The sequence below is a fragment of the Mustelus asterias genome, chromosome 26, assembly GCF_964213995.1.
Source record: "Mustelus asterias chromosome 26, sMusAst1.hap1.1, whole genome shotgun sequence".
Classification (NCBI taxonomy): Eukaryota; Metazoa; Chordata; class Chondrichthyes; order Carcharhiniformes; family Triakidae; genus Mustelus; species Mustelus asterias.
Genome location: NC_135826.1, coordinates 26,507,350 through 26,521,087, shown reverse-complemented (window position 1 = coordinate 26,521,087; position 13,738 = coordinate 26,507,350). Strand labels below are relative to the sequence as shown.

General features: G+C 44.5%; 1 protein-coding gene across 4 annotated transcripts in view; it reads left to right on the top strand.

Annotated features, from left to right (window-relative positions):
• LOC144479526 (rho GTPase-activating protein 45-like) overlaps positions 1 to 13,738 on the top strand; it is a 223,979-nt gene that overhangs the window by 194,885 nt on the left and 15,356 nt on the right. For all 4 annotated transcript variants that reach the window (XM_078198311.1, XM_078198310.1, XM_078198308.1 and 1 more), the window contains 5 exons: positions 2,560 to 2,661; positions 5,410 to 5,508; positions 6,340 to 6,503; positions 10,507 to 10,695; positions 13,133 to 13,270. In XM_078198311.1, the coding sequence (XP_078054437.1) occupies positions 2,560 to 2,661; positions 5,410 to 5,508; positions 6,340 to 6,503; positions 10,507 to 10,695; positions 13,133 to 13,270 (692 nt within the window). The remainder of the gene's footprint in view (positions 1 to 2,559; positions 2,662 to 5,409; positions 5,509 to 6,339; positions 6,504 to 10,506; positions 10,696 to 13,132; positions 13,271 to 13,738) is intronic.

The window sequence follows — 13,738 nt, the reverse complement described above, 5'->3', positions numbered from 1 at the left end:
ATACACCACACGGACTGCAGCAATTTTAGAAGGCTGCTCACTACCACCTCAGGGGCAATTGGGGATGGATTATAGTACTCACATCCCATGGATGCATAAAAGAAAACCCTTCTATTCCTACACGCTGTCACGATCCATGGAACTTGCAAACTTTCTCTTCGTGGAAGTATTGTTAATGAAATTCCTGCTCCTTGTAAGCTAATAAGTATGCAAAAACACTTTAATAGCTTTATGAAAACAGGAGGCAGTGGTGCAGTGGTATTGTTGCTGGAGTAGTAATCCAAAAACCCAGGGTAATGCTCTCAGAACATGGTTCGAATCCCACCGTGGCAGATGGTGAAATTTGAATTTAATAAAAATCTGGAATTAAAAGCCTAATGATGACTATGAAACCACTGTTGATAGTCGTAAAAATCCATCTGGTTCACAAATGTCCTTTAGGGGAGGAAATCTGTTGTCCTTACCTGGTCTGGCCTGCATTTGACTCCAGATCCGCAGCAATGTGGTTGACTCTTAAATAGCTTTAGAAAAACAGGAGGCAGTGGTATTGTTGCTGGACTGGTAATGCAGAAACCCAGGGTAATGCTCTCAGAATGTGGATTCGAATCCCACCGTGGCAGATGGTGAAATTTGAATTTAATAACAATCTGGAATTAAAAGCCTAATGATGACCATGGAACAACTGTCGACAGTCATTAAAACTCATCTGATTCACTAATGTTTCTTAGGGGAGGAAATCTGTTGTCCATAGCTGGCCTGGTCTGGCCTGCATTTGACTCCAGATCCACAGCAATGTGGTTGACTCTGAGTTGGGCAATAAATGCTGGCCCGGCTAGCGACGCCCACATCCCATGAATGAATTTTTAAAAAACCAAATAAATCTACTGGCTGGAACTTTACCGTCCCGTCCGCCGTGGGAATCGGAGCGGGAGAGTGGCGGACAATGGGAAGGTCCACTGACCTCGGGCAGGATTTTACAGTTTCGTGTTGAGCGAGCTGTAAAATCCCACCCACAATGTTCCAACCCCCATGCATTTATCTGATGGCAGCGTGAGGTTTTACAGCCCCTGCATTGACCAGTGCAAAGTGACATTTTATAGATGTACTGACTTTGTGTTTGTGCATCTGTACAATTCATGTAGGCGTCTTGCATTTAAAGGGCAATATTGCACAACTGATGTATATGCAGCTGATGTAAATCTAAAGCCTAGGTTTACAACTTTACCTGGTTTATCAATCAAATGCAAATCGTTACCTTTCGGCCAAGAACATAAGAGATAGGAGCAGGAGTAGGCCATTCAGCCCCTTGAGCCTGCTCCCACATTCAGCAGGATGGTGGTTTATGTTCCACTTCCAGCACCATTTCCTGCACTATCCTTGCATCCATTGATGTTTCTAATTGTAGAAATATATCAAACAAAATAGATACGTTATAGTCAGATACTGAGTCCTCTTTGTGAGGACGTGTTCAGCTAACTCAGTGGTTCCCAAACTTTTTTCACTGGGCCGCACTTTCGGAATAAAATTTGCTCGCGCCGCACCGAATTTTTTATTGATAAGAAATACATTCAAAAACAAAAAAAAACAACTCCTAGCAGTGCTTGATTCATAACATAGAACACAACTACTTTATAATATAATCATGGGACATCCAGAAAGTATAAAACAATCACTTTGGAAAAATATCTAATCCAAGTTTAAATGTTTCTTTGATTGTCCTTGAATCTTCCCACCACACTTGCCACCCTCTCTCGCCGCACCAGTGTGGCGCGCCGCACCCTTTGGGAACCACTGAGCTAACTCATTGATATTTGAGAAGGGAAAGTGGTCAGGGCAGAAAATAGATCATTTACCTCCCCAACAGCAAGTTCAAAGGCCGTCCTGCTGGAGTTGAAGTTACCGTAATGGAACATTGACATAAAGAATGCATTTATATTATATCTGTAAATAAAAAGCAACTATCCATTCCACCCAATCCCAGGAATTGTGAGCTGGTATCAAAAGACCAGGAATAAGAAGGCTAGACACACTACGAAAATGGGAATTCTGCGGATTGGCATCAATGGAACTGACCTCATGTCACGATAGGGCTGTTGCAAACCTATAATCCTAAAATATCCTGGCATTAACCTTATATCCGACGATATACAGCTGGTGATGATGGGGAATTGTGATGTACTGAAATATCCATGATTCTAAGGCTGTGCTTGAACCCTGAGTCAGATTCCTGCCTTGTAATCCCTGCCTTGTATCCGCTTTTTAATACCTATTTTACAAAACAGTTGGGAAGAACAGGCTTTTATTCTTCAGTTCATGAATATGAGTGTCATCCTGCAGATTGAGAACCGTGTTGATGCCTTTTATGAAGGAGTACTGACTTGCAGTTGATATCAGAATTTAACAATCAGAATACATTAGGTTGAATTTAAGTTAAGTATTTTTAAAAAGTATTTTTATATGGTGGATTTGAAAGAGTAAAAAGCAGAAGGTGAGAGCGAAGAACACGTTGCTGTGTATGAGAACTCTAACTAATCTGCACCTCAATTGTTTCCCCCTCAGGAGTCCGCAGTCACCAAGTGCACAAATCCTGGCCCACCACCATGAGTGATGCAGAGAGTGTTGGAGGAGGAAGTGGTCTGGATTCGCCCTCTTCTACAACGGGTAGGATTGCCAAACCTCGACAAAAAACCTTTCTGAAAATGAATTGAAATGATTTAGAAGCAGATTGGATTTATATAATCGAATTGATTTTACTTTAATTTATTCAGTTTTACACTTTCGCTTCCCCATTGCCCCTTTCAGTACGTTATCCTCTTTCTCCCCAGAGGTTGGTCTGTGGGCATTTAATGGCTCATAAAAGGGTCCATTAGGAGGCTGTATTCATGATGCAGGACAGGACCCTTGCTGGTGTCTCCTGTAATCCAGAGCACATTGTCTCATCATCTTGGAATCCATCAAAACCTTGCCTGACTTGGCTGTTGAAGGAAGCCAAACTTGATGATACTAAAAGTTCGGAGTTTTTTGTCCATACAATACAGTGCAGAAGGAGGCCATTCAGCCACTGAGAGTGCACTGACTCTCAGAAAGGGCATCTTGCCCAGACCCATCCCTATTCCCAAAAGCCCGCTCCTTTACCATGGCCAATCCCTCTATTCCACACATCTTGGACACTAAGGGGCAATTTAGCATGACCAATCAACCTCACCTGCACACCTTTCGACCTGGGCTGCCTAAATGGGGGTTCAGTGCTGTGCTCCTTCACCCATCAATTATTTATTAGGCTCCAGCTCTGAGTCATCTGGACGATAGAAGTATTTTCGGTTGCGAATTGTATTAAAATGTTTGTTTTCCAGGCAACCTGGCACAGCGGTCTGGTAGTCAAATGTGCAAATGTGTTTAGTTCATTCTCATGTAGGGAATTGGACTGCATTTCTGGGTTATGATTTCTGTACAGACGAATAATTTTATAAAAGAGAATTTCCCAGTGACCAATGGAAAGAATCATAGGACAAGATCTCATGTTTTAAGACTTCTACTGTAACAGAAAAACTAAAATCAAAATAGTCTAAACATACAGGCAACTAATGACACCAAACTAAAGAAAAGGTAACTGCACATTAACTAATTAGCACAACGGAAACAAGCTTGATGACGTGTTTTAGCATTTTGGCGGATATGTTGTCTTAAAGGTTAAGTTCCAAATTCTTTCCAGCTATCCATGCAAGGTTGAGTCTGCACATGCGGAGTTTGCACGTTCTCCCCGTGTCTGCGGGGTTTCCTCCCATGGTCCGAAAGACGTGCTAATTCGTTGCATTGGCCATGCAAGGGCGGCACGGTGGCATAGTGGTTAGCACTGCTACCTCACAGCGCCAGGGACCCGGGTTCAATTCCGGGCTTTGGGTAACTGTCTGTGTGGAGTTTGCACATTCTCCCCATGTCTCTGTGCGTTTCCTCCGGGTGCTCCAGTTTCCTCTCACACTCCAAAGATGTGCAGGTTAGGTGGATTGACTATGCTACATTGACCCTTAGAGTCAGGGGGATTAACGGAGTAAATATGTGGGGTTATGGGGATAGGACCTGGATGGGGATTGTCGTCGTTGCAGACTCGATGGGCTAAATGGCCTCCTTCTGCACTGTAGGGACTCTGTGATTCCTTCAAAAATCACTCCACTCAACCTTCAGAGCATCGCCAACTGACTTCCACCAGATAGGCTCATTTAAGTCACTCCTTGTTCCATAAATCTACAAAAGTTTATCTTCTTTGAACAGAGAATCAGTGGGGTGGGGGGAGGGGGTGGAGTCTGGGGCAGCAAGGGCCCAGAATACCCTGGTGGGGCCTGGAGAAGCACTCCCACCCTACATGACCCTGCACCTATAAGTTTAAAATTTATCTTACGAATGCTTCTTTCCCTACTGAGTTGTATTGGGCGGGACAGCAATGGTGGGCTCCAACTGCAATCAGCAGTTAAAATGCTATCGGGATCAGGCTCTGCCACCTGAATAAAGGGCTCACCTACAGCAAGTTGGGGTTGGTACAAATTGCCATTAACTGCCCCGTTCCCACTGGGAGGAGGTGAGTTAAAATCGCCCCTATCCTTACCTCCTTCATCTCACTCCACAGTGGGTGTATTTCTTGTTCATAAACAATGAAGTATTATAGGTGTTAGCATAAATATGTCTTCCCATCTGCCCATCAGGAGAGGGTGCACACCAAGATCATTCTGAAGAAAATGGAGGTGCGAAATTTAAAAAAAAACATACTTAAAAGTAGTGAATCAGCCAGTTGAAACTACCCTTCATACTTGAACTCAAAAAAAGTTGGGCAACACGGTGGCACAGTGGTTAGCACTGCTGCCTCACAGCGCCAGGGGCCTGGGTCCAATTCCTGGCTTAGGTCAATGTCTGTGCGGAGTCTATACGTTCTCCCCGTGTCTGCGTGGGTTTCCTCTGGATGCTCCAGTTTCCTCCCACAGTCCGAAAGACGTGCTGGTTAGGTGCATTGGCCATGCTAAATTCTCCCTCAGTGTACCCGAACAAGCACCGGAGTGTGGCGACTAGGGAATTTTCACAGTAATTTCATTGCAGTGTTAATGTAAGCCTACTTGTGACACTAATAAATAAACTTAAACTTAAAATAAAGCAGAACGTCAAAAATTGGTAATTATAAAGCCGCATAGTCCACTGCACCATCAATAGCTGAGCAACTGGAATATTCTCCCACACTGCATTTTGTTATTTGAAAACACAGCAAGCGCATAAGCATCTAGATCTCTAGAAATGCACATTCAGGACATTATAATGATTGAATTCCAAAACTTTTTAACAGCATATGCTCCCTGTTACTTTTGACAAAAATATTTTTACCAGATAATATCAACAAGATTTTATCTCCAATGTCTCAATCCATAGGTGATTTTGCCAGGAAATTGCCCAGAATTCCCTCTTCTGGTGCCATATCATCCACCGAGGATGTAGAGGATAAAGATGGCAGTACAAACTTTGAGCAAAGTAAGTCAACTGCTATTTGCTGCTCAGACATGTTACAGAAGCTTCGGTTATACAGTGTCTTTATAAATGAAGGGCTCAAAACAGAGACATTAGCAATCGCTTGAACCATGTAATTGTCCAAAGATGGCGGCTGGAATTCTCCGGTCGTTCACGCCTGGCTGCCGCTGCCAGTGAGGATGGAGCATTTGGCGCTCAGCCCAATATTCATTCACTGCAACGGGCTGCGAGCAAGGTTGGAGAATCCGGTCCAGGCAGCTCCACCAATGAATCATTTGCCCAATACTATGCTGAAGTGTTAAGTTAGATTTCGGCGCCCCGAAAAATTATAAGGCGGACATCCCAGAGAAGCTACTGGAAGGGACCCATCCAGGAACCACCTCTGCTGACCTCGACAAACTTTCTACGGTCAGGGGAGGTTCCCTGACCCCAGTACCAATGGTGGGCACCCACACCACTTGGGCTATGCCTTGGGCACCCCACCAGTTTGGGGAGTGAGTGTGCCTTCTCTGAGATGGGAAGTGGGGAGCAGCGGATGGCCTTGTATAATAAGGGAGCTCAAACAATTGTGATAAGTCTTCCCACATTTATAGGATTAAGGGCAGTTGAAATGTATTGGCACCTGCCCAAATATGTTGGTGTACCTCATTAAAACCAGTTTACTGTCAACACTGCTCACAGATTTTGTATTGGCCCAACAAAAATTAACAGCGGGGAAGCAATTTTGCGTAAAGGTGTAAAGGTCCAGTCTAATACAGAGCAACTAGTTTTGACTGTTAAAGAAATTTGTCTGGAGCTATTTGTTTAATCAGTAGTTGATTTCTTTCCCAATAGGCATCAATGGGATAGCTCCGGAAATGGCGGTATCAACTGGCCCTTTCAAAAACGTGGGCCTATCAAAGGCTGCACAAACCCATCGCCTCCGGAAACTTCGCACACCATCAAAATGCCGAGAGTGTGATAGCTATGTGTACTTCCAGGGGGCTGAGTGTGAGGAAGTGAGTACCGCGGTGGAATCAGGGGACTAAAAGCAGCTCTGGAAACTGTTATTCAATCGGACATATTTGAGCTAAAGTAAAATCTGCCATCGTCTCCACAAGAATTTTTAAAAATCCAATCGTGGGACATGGGCGTCGCTGGCTAGGCCAGCATTCATTGTCCATCCCTAGTTTCCCTTGAGAAGGTGATGGTGAGCTGCCTTCTTGAATCGCTGCAGTCCACTTGCTGTGGGTTGACCGACAATGCCGTTAGGGAGGGAATTCTGGGATTTTGACCCAGCGACAATGAAAGAACAGCGATTTATTTCCAAGTCAGGATGGTGAGTGGCTTGGAGGGGAACTTGCAGGTGGTGATGTTCCCATGTATCTGCTGCTCTTGTCCTTCTAGATGGAAGTGGTTGTGGGTTTGGAAGGTGCTGTCTAAGGATCTTTGGTGAATTGCGACAATGCATCTTGTAGATTGTCCACACTGCTGTGACTGAGTGTCGGTGGTGGAGGGAATGGATGTGGTGCTGATCAAGCGGGCTGCTTTGTCTTGGATGGTGTCAAGCTTCTTGAGTGTTGTTGGAACTGCACCCATCCAGGCAAGTGGGGAGTATTCCATCACACTCCTGACTTGTGCCTTGTAGATGGTAGACAGGCTTTGGTGAGTCAGGAGATGAGTTACGTGCCACAATATTCCTAGCCTCCTTGTTAATCTTTTGCACAAGTCACATTATACATTGTGCTCTGCTGTAATAGGTTTTTAACCTTATTAGTATTAACGGACTGTGTTGCTTTTTTCTTAATCAGATATTAAAACAAAGGTCTCATCTGTCTGTTCAGATAGATGTTAAAGATTGCTTTGAACTATTCAAAGATCTCTCATGTCTCAGTTAACATTCCTCCCTCTGGCAACTTCACCAAAACAGATTAACTGTCTCATCTGCCTCCCCTACATTTGTGAAAGGTGCCACAGTTGTAGTCACTACTCTTCTAAGCAATTCATTAATATTGAATGTTTTGGGATTAGACACTGTAAATGTAGCTTCTATCTTTCCAACAATCAAAGTTCGCAAGAAGGATGAAGGGAGATGTGACAGAGGTATTCAAGATCCAGAGATATATGTGCAGGGTAAATAATGACAAACTGTTCCCACTCAAGAGAGCATCAGGAACTGGAGGACACAGATTCAAAACAATTGGCAAAGAAGGGGAGGTGATGGCCTAGTGGTATTATCGCTAGACTATTAATCCAGAAATTCAACTAATGTTCTTGGGACCCTGGTTCAAATCCCGCCACGGTGGATGATGGAATTTGAATTCAATAAAAATGAGGACTGGAATTAAGAATTTACTGATGACCGTGAAACCATCGACGATTGTCGGAAAAACCCATCTGGTTCATTACTGTCCTTTAGGGAAGGAAATCTACCGTTCTTACCTGGTCTGGCCTACATGTGACTCCAGAGCCACAGCAATGTGATTGATTCTCAACTGCTCTCCAAGGGCAACTAGGGATGGGCAATAAATGTTGGCCACTCAGCGACACCCATGTCCCACGAATGAATAAAACAAAGTAAAAGTGATGTGAAGAAAATATTGTTCACCCAGAGGGTACCTTCCTGAGAGGGTGGTGGAGGCAGGTTCGATTGAGGTGTTCAAAAGAGAATTGGATTGCTATCAGCAAATAGAGAATGTGCAGGTTTACGGGAATAAGGCTGGGGAGTGGGACTGGGAAGAATGCTCTTTCAGAGAGCCAGTGCAGTCTTGATGGGCTAAATGGTCTCCTGCACTGTAAAGATTCCGTGATTCTCGGTTGGGTACAGGTGAATAGAGCTCTGTACTTGCTTGGCTTTATCTGACAAGGAACAATATTTCAGTATTGCCAGCTGTTTGTCTCTCTAGAAAGTGCAATCATTTACTGGCACCTGTCTGAGAAAGTACACTGCTTACCCTTCAGATCCATTCAAAAACCAAATTTGCACCCTGAGACTTAGTGCGAAAGTGTAGTACTCGAGCAGCCAATTGTGCTGGGCATGGCCAGTGCCAAAGTTCACAGGATTTGTCACAGGATTTCATGATCACTTCCCCTGTCTGTCGTTATAAAAACACCCTGGATCACTTCCCCTATTTATAGTGTATGAACACCCTTGCAAGGCTGGGATTAGATTCCAAATTCACCTTTACAGTAGGTACGTTGTCCAAGAAAGGCTGTGAGAAGGGCTCTCTCCCTGCTGCATTGTGTCTGAAAGCCGCCCGGCTTTCACAAGTTCCTTGCTGTCAGTTCCTCCCCAGTCTGATGAGCTGCAAACATCTTCTTCACACCTCAGAACAAACACCTTTTTTTTGGTGTTGCAAAGAAAAATTAGGTGAATGGGCTGGACTCCCACCTCATCACCATCATTGTTCTTTCCTGGTGTCTGCTGCAACGGTGGCACAGTGGTTAGCACAACTGCCTCACAGCGCTAAGGACACAGGTTCAATTCCCAGCTTGGGTCACTGATTTGATTTATTATTGTCACATGTATTAGTATACAGTGAAAAGTATTGTTTCTTGCGCGCTATACAGACAAAGCACACCGTTCAAAGAGAAGGAAAAAAGGGACTGCAGAATGTTATGTTACAGTCAGAACTAGGGTGTGGAGAAAGATCAAGATCTGTTCTTCCCTTGTCTGCGTGGGTTTCCTCCGGGTGCTCCAGTTTCCTCCCACAGTCCAAAAGACGTGCTGGTTAGGGTGCATTGGTCATGTTACATTCTCCTTCAGTGTACCCGAACAGGCGCCAGAGTGTGTCGACTAGGGGATTTTCACAGTAACTTCATTGCAGTGTTAATGTAAGCCTACTTGTGACACTAATAAATAAACGTTAAACTAAACTCCCGACACAGGGCAAGCCAGGCAATGTTAAGGTAACAGAGACCTGACATCAGAGATCTCTACCCTTGTTTCAACAGCTTAGTGCTTAAGAATTTGAGAATTCCTCAGATGCATTGGAAAAAAAACAGAACCCTACAGGCAGTTTATGAAATATTAGGAACAATAAATTGCACTATAACATGGGTGATCTGTTAATACCACATTCCGAAATTTCACAAGAATAATTTTAATCAAAGTAAGTGCGATGTAGATTAGAGTTAGCTAGTAGCATAGTGGTAATGACAAGCTGGTCAAGAAAGCCTATGGAATGCTTTCCTTCATTGGGCGAGTTGTTGAATACAAAGGCAGGGATGTAATGATGGAACTGTATGAAATGCTGGTTAGGCCATCCCTGGAGTTTTGTGTACAATTCTGGACACCTCAGTACAGGAGGGTGTACTCCAGAGAGAGTACAGAGGAGATGTACAAGAAGGCTGCCAGAGCTTGAAAATTGCAGCTATGAGGAGAGATTGGATAGGCTAGAGCTGTTTTCTTTACAACACAGGAGGCTAAGGAGTCCCTAATTGAGGTGCACTAAATAATGAGGGGTCTAGACAGGGTAGACAGGAAAGACTTGTTTCCCCTGGCTGGCAGGGGGAAACAAGTAGTTACAAGGGGGGCATTGATTTAAGGTGATTGGTAGAAGGATTAGAGAGGACAAGAGGGTGGTGGGTGTCTGGAATTCACAGCCTGAAGTGGTAGCTGAGGCTAAAGGCACTCAATTCATAGAATAGGTACCTGGATCTGTATCTGAAGTGCTGTAAATGGGATTAAAATAAGTAGCTTTTTTCTATTTTTGGGCTGGTGCAGACACGATGGGCTGAGTGGCCTCTTTCTGCGCCGTAACCTTTCTATGGTTTTACATGTGACTGCTGACGCACCCCGTAATGTAGTTGACTCTTATCCATCCAATCTGAAACGGATGAGCAAACCACTCAGTTCAAGGGCAATGAGGGATGGGCAGCAAATGCCGGCCTCGCCAGCGATGCCCACATCCCTCGAAAAGATAAGGGTGGGGGAAAGAAACGGGCACGAGTTAATTCCCCCTCCAGCGAATATACTGTAAATATTTCCAGTTACTAACTGTGATGCAATGTCTCCTGCAGTGCAACCTGGCTTGTCACAAGAAGTGTCTGGAGACATTGGCAATTAAATGCGGACATAAGAAGTTACAACGGAAGCTGCAGTTGTTCGGCCGGGACTTTACCCAGGTTGCGCGCGACAGCCATGATGGAATCCCGTTCATCATCAAGGCATGCATCTCCGAGATTGAGAAGAGGGCTTTGAGCATGAAAGTAAGTAAATCCTCAGCAGTCAGGAATCAACCGCACACACCAATCCAGAAACCTCCGCATTGTTATTTCAAAGATCATTCAACACGGACTATACACAGTATCACAGGGAGAATTTTAACTTGGTTCTTGGTATATAGACTATATTGGAGATTAGTTCTTGCTTGTGAGATAGAATTATTTTAATAAAGTATTACCGGCGGCACGGTAGCACAGTGGTTAGCACTGCTGCTTCACAGCTCCAGGGACCTGGGTTCGATTCCCAGCTCGGGTCACTGTCTGTGTGGAGTTTGCACATTCTCCTCGTGTCTGCGTGGGTTTTCTCCGGGTGCTCCGGTTTCCTCCCACAGTCCAAAGATGTGCGGGTTAGGTTGATTGGCTATGCTAAAATTGCCCTTAGTTTCCTGAGATGCGTAGGTTAGAGGGATTAGTGGATGGATATGGGGGTAGGGCCTGGGTGGGATTGTGGTCGGTGCAGACTCGATGGGCCGAATGGCCTCTTTCTGTACTGTAGGGTTTCTATGATTCTATTACTTGAGGTGTCAGTCCTCCATCTGTCTCCAGGGTTAAATACTGATCTTCAGCACACTTCTGCAATGAAAGTAGACTAATATGGACAATGAAACATGTGTAATTTTAAATATATATATAATGGGCGGAATATTATGAGAGTTCTGGTGAGAAAACTGGTGTGGAATTCTCCAACTGCACTGGCCAGTTTTCTCTCTGGATCTTGTCCCTTTAGCTGCCAAAAGAAAGAGTGGGCATGGTTTGCAAGCTGGGGACTCAGAGCTAGGAACCGGCTTGCTGAGATGTGGGGTCCATTATTAAAGAGTGGCCCATAATCGAAAAAAGAAATTAATTCCTCCGCCTCCCCGCACAGAGATATCTGTGACCTCGCACCAGGTACCCCACCCCAGCAATCAACGCCGGCGTCTAGTGAGGGATAGATCTGGCAAGGGGGTGGTCTTTAATTACATTGAAATTTATTGGACTGAATGGAAATCAGGTTCTCACCCGTTATGGAATGGACTTGAGTACATCACCAGCGAGGGGTGGCGAAAATTGGAAATCACGTTCGTGCCGGCCAGATTGGCGATTTTCGGGCTTCACCCGACCTTGAGCCCCTGCCAGCGATCTCACGGATGGAGATTGCAGTCACAAGATCTCACTCAATTTCTTTGAATTTATTTGTATGTTAGTTTTAAAAATATTGGACATGGGGAAAATAATGAATGGACAAAAATTATCCAACTGAGGAATGATGGGTCTATTAATGTTGTTTGAGATGTTAACTCAAGTTATTCCAAAGGCCCTAAAATTATTCTATCCAGGTTGTACATAAACCTAAAATTCTTCTGATATTTTAGATTTGATTTGATTTATTGTCACATGTATTGGTATACAGTGAAAAGTATTGTTTCTTGCGCGCTATACAGACAAAGCATACCGTTCATAGAGAAGGAAACGAGACAGTGCAGAATGTAGTGTTACAGTCATAGCTAGGATGTAGAGAAAGATCAACTTATTGCGAGGTGGGTCCATTCAAAAGTCTGATGGCAGCAGGGAAGAAGCTGTTTTTGAGTCGGTTGATACGTGACCTCAGGCTTTTGTATCTTTTTCCTGACGGAAGAAGGTGGAAGAGAGAATGTCCAGGGTGTGTGGGGTCCTTGATTATGCTGGCTGCTTTGCCAAGGCAGCGAGAGGCGTAGACAGAGTCAATGGATGGGAGGCTGGTTTGTGTGATGGAGTTAGAAGACTTGATAAGTTTATGCCTCCACTAAAATAGCAGAAAGATTTCTACTTAAATGATTAATCGTTCATCCCTTGTTATTTTGGGGCTTTATTCATTTTAAGATATTTACATGACTGCTGTGATTGATATTGTGTTTTCCTACATTGTGTTTCTTACAGTATTCTGATTTCTTATTTTCCCGTCTCTGGTCACCCTTGTCCTTTCACGCAGCCTCCACCTTCTTATCTCCAAGCTTTCAATTTCTGCTTCCAACTGCAACATGCAATGGCACAGTGGTTAGCACTGCTGCCTCACAGTGCCAGGGACCTGGGTTCAATTCCCGGCTTGGGTCGCTGTCCGTGTGGAGTTTGCACCTTCTCCCCATGTCTGCGTGTATTTCCTCTGGGTGTTCTGGTTTCCTCCCACAGTCCAAAGATGTGCAGGTTGGGTGGATTGGCTGCGCTAAATTGCCCCTTAGTGTCCCAAGGTGTGTAAGTTAAGTAGATTAGCCATGGTATATGTGTGGAGTTACAGGGATAGGGTTGGGGAAAGGGAGTAAGATACTCTGTCAGAGAGTCGGTGCAGACTCGATGGGCTGAATGGTCTCCTTCTGCACTGTAAGGATCCTATTCTATGAGGTGTTAAGGATAACTGCACACCTAGAGAATCTCAGCACACCTTATCTTTTTGATATTGTGTTTTCAGGGAATGTACCGTGTCAACGGTGTAAAGACTCGGGTTGAGAAACTGTGCCAGGCTTTCGAGAATGGGAAGGAACTGGTAGAACTCTCACAAGCATCACCGCATGACATCAGCAATGTGCTCAAGCTGTACCTGCGACAGGTAACAAAATGCCTTTCATTTTAAAAAGCTGGCGCGTCAAGTCTCATTTGTTCCGGAATTTTTTTAAATATCTGGGAACATCTCTGAGGTTTACCAAAATTGCCAATTTCGTTGTTTCCTGAATATTTCTAAACGTTGTTGCTTCAGAAGCATTCAATCTATCAGCGTCACCGCGAGCAGCAATTAGCTTCACTAAAACTCATGGTATAAAGCCCGAGAGCCAGATAGAGCCCTGTCATTCTGAATCTCCTGCAATCAGAGACAAACAAGGAGGGAATCGGGAGTTCCTGGCCCTGACGTTAGTCGTTAACACAATCGATTTGATTCCTATGGGCAGAATTTTCCTGTCCTGCCTGCCACGGAAATCGTAGCGGGCGGGGGACCAAGCAAAGGTCCATTGGCCTCAGGCAGGAATTTCCGCCCTCTGTGTCTAGTTGCACCATTTTGTTGTGCAAATCAACATGTATC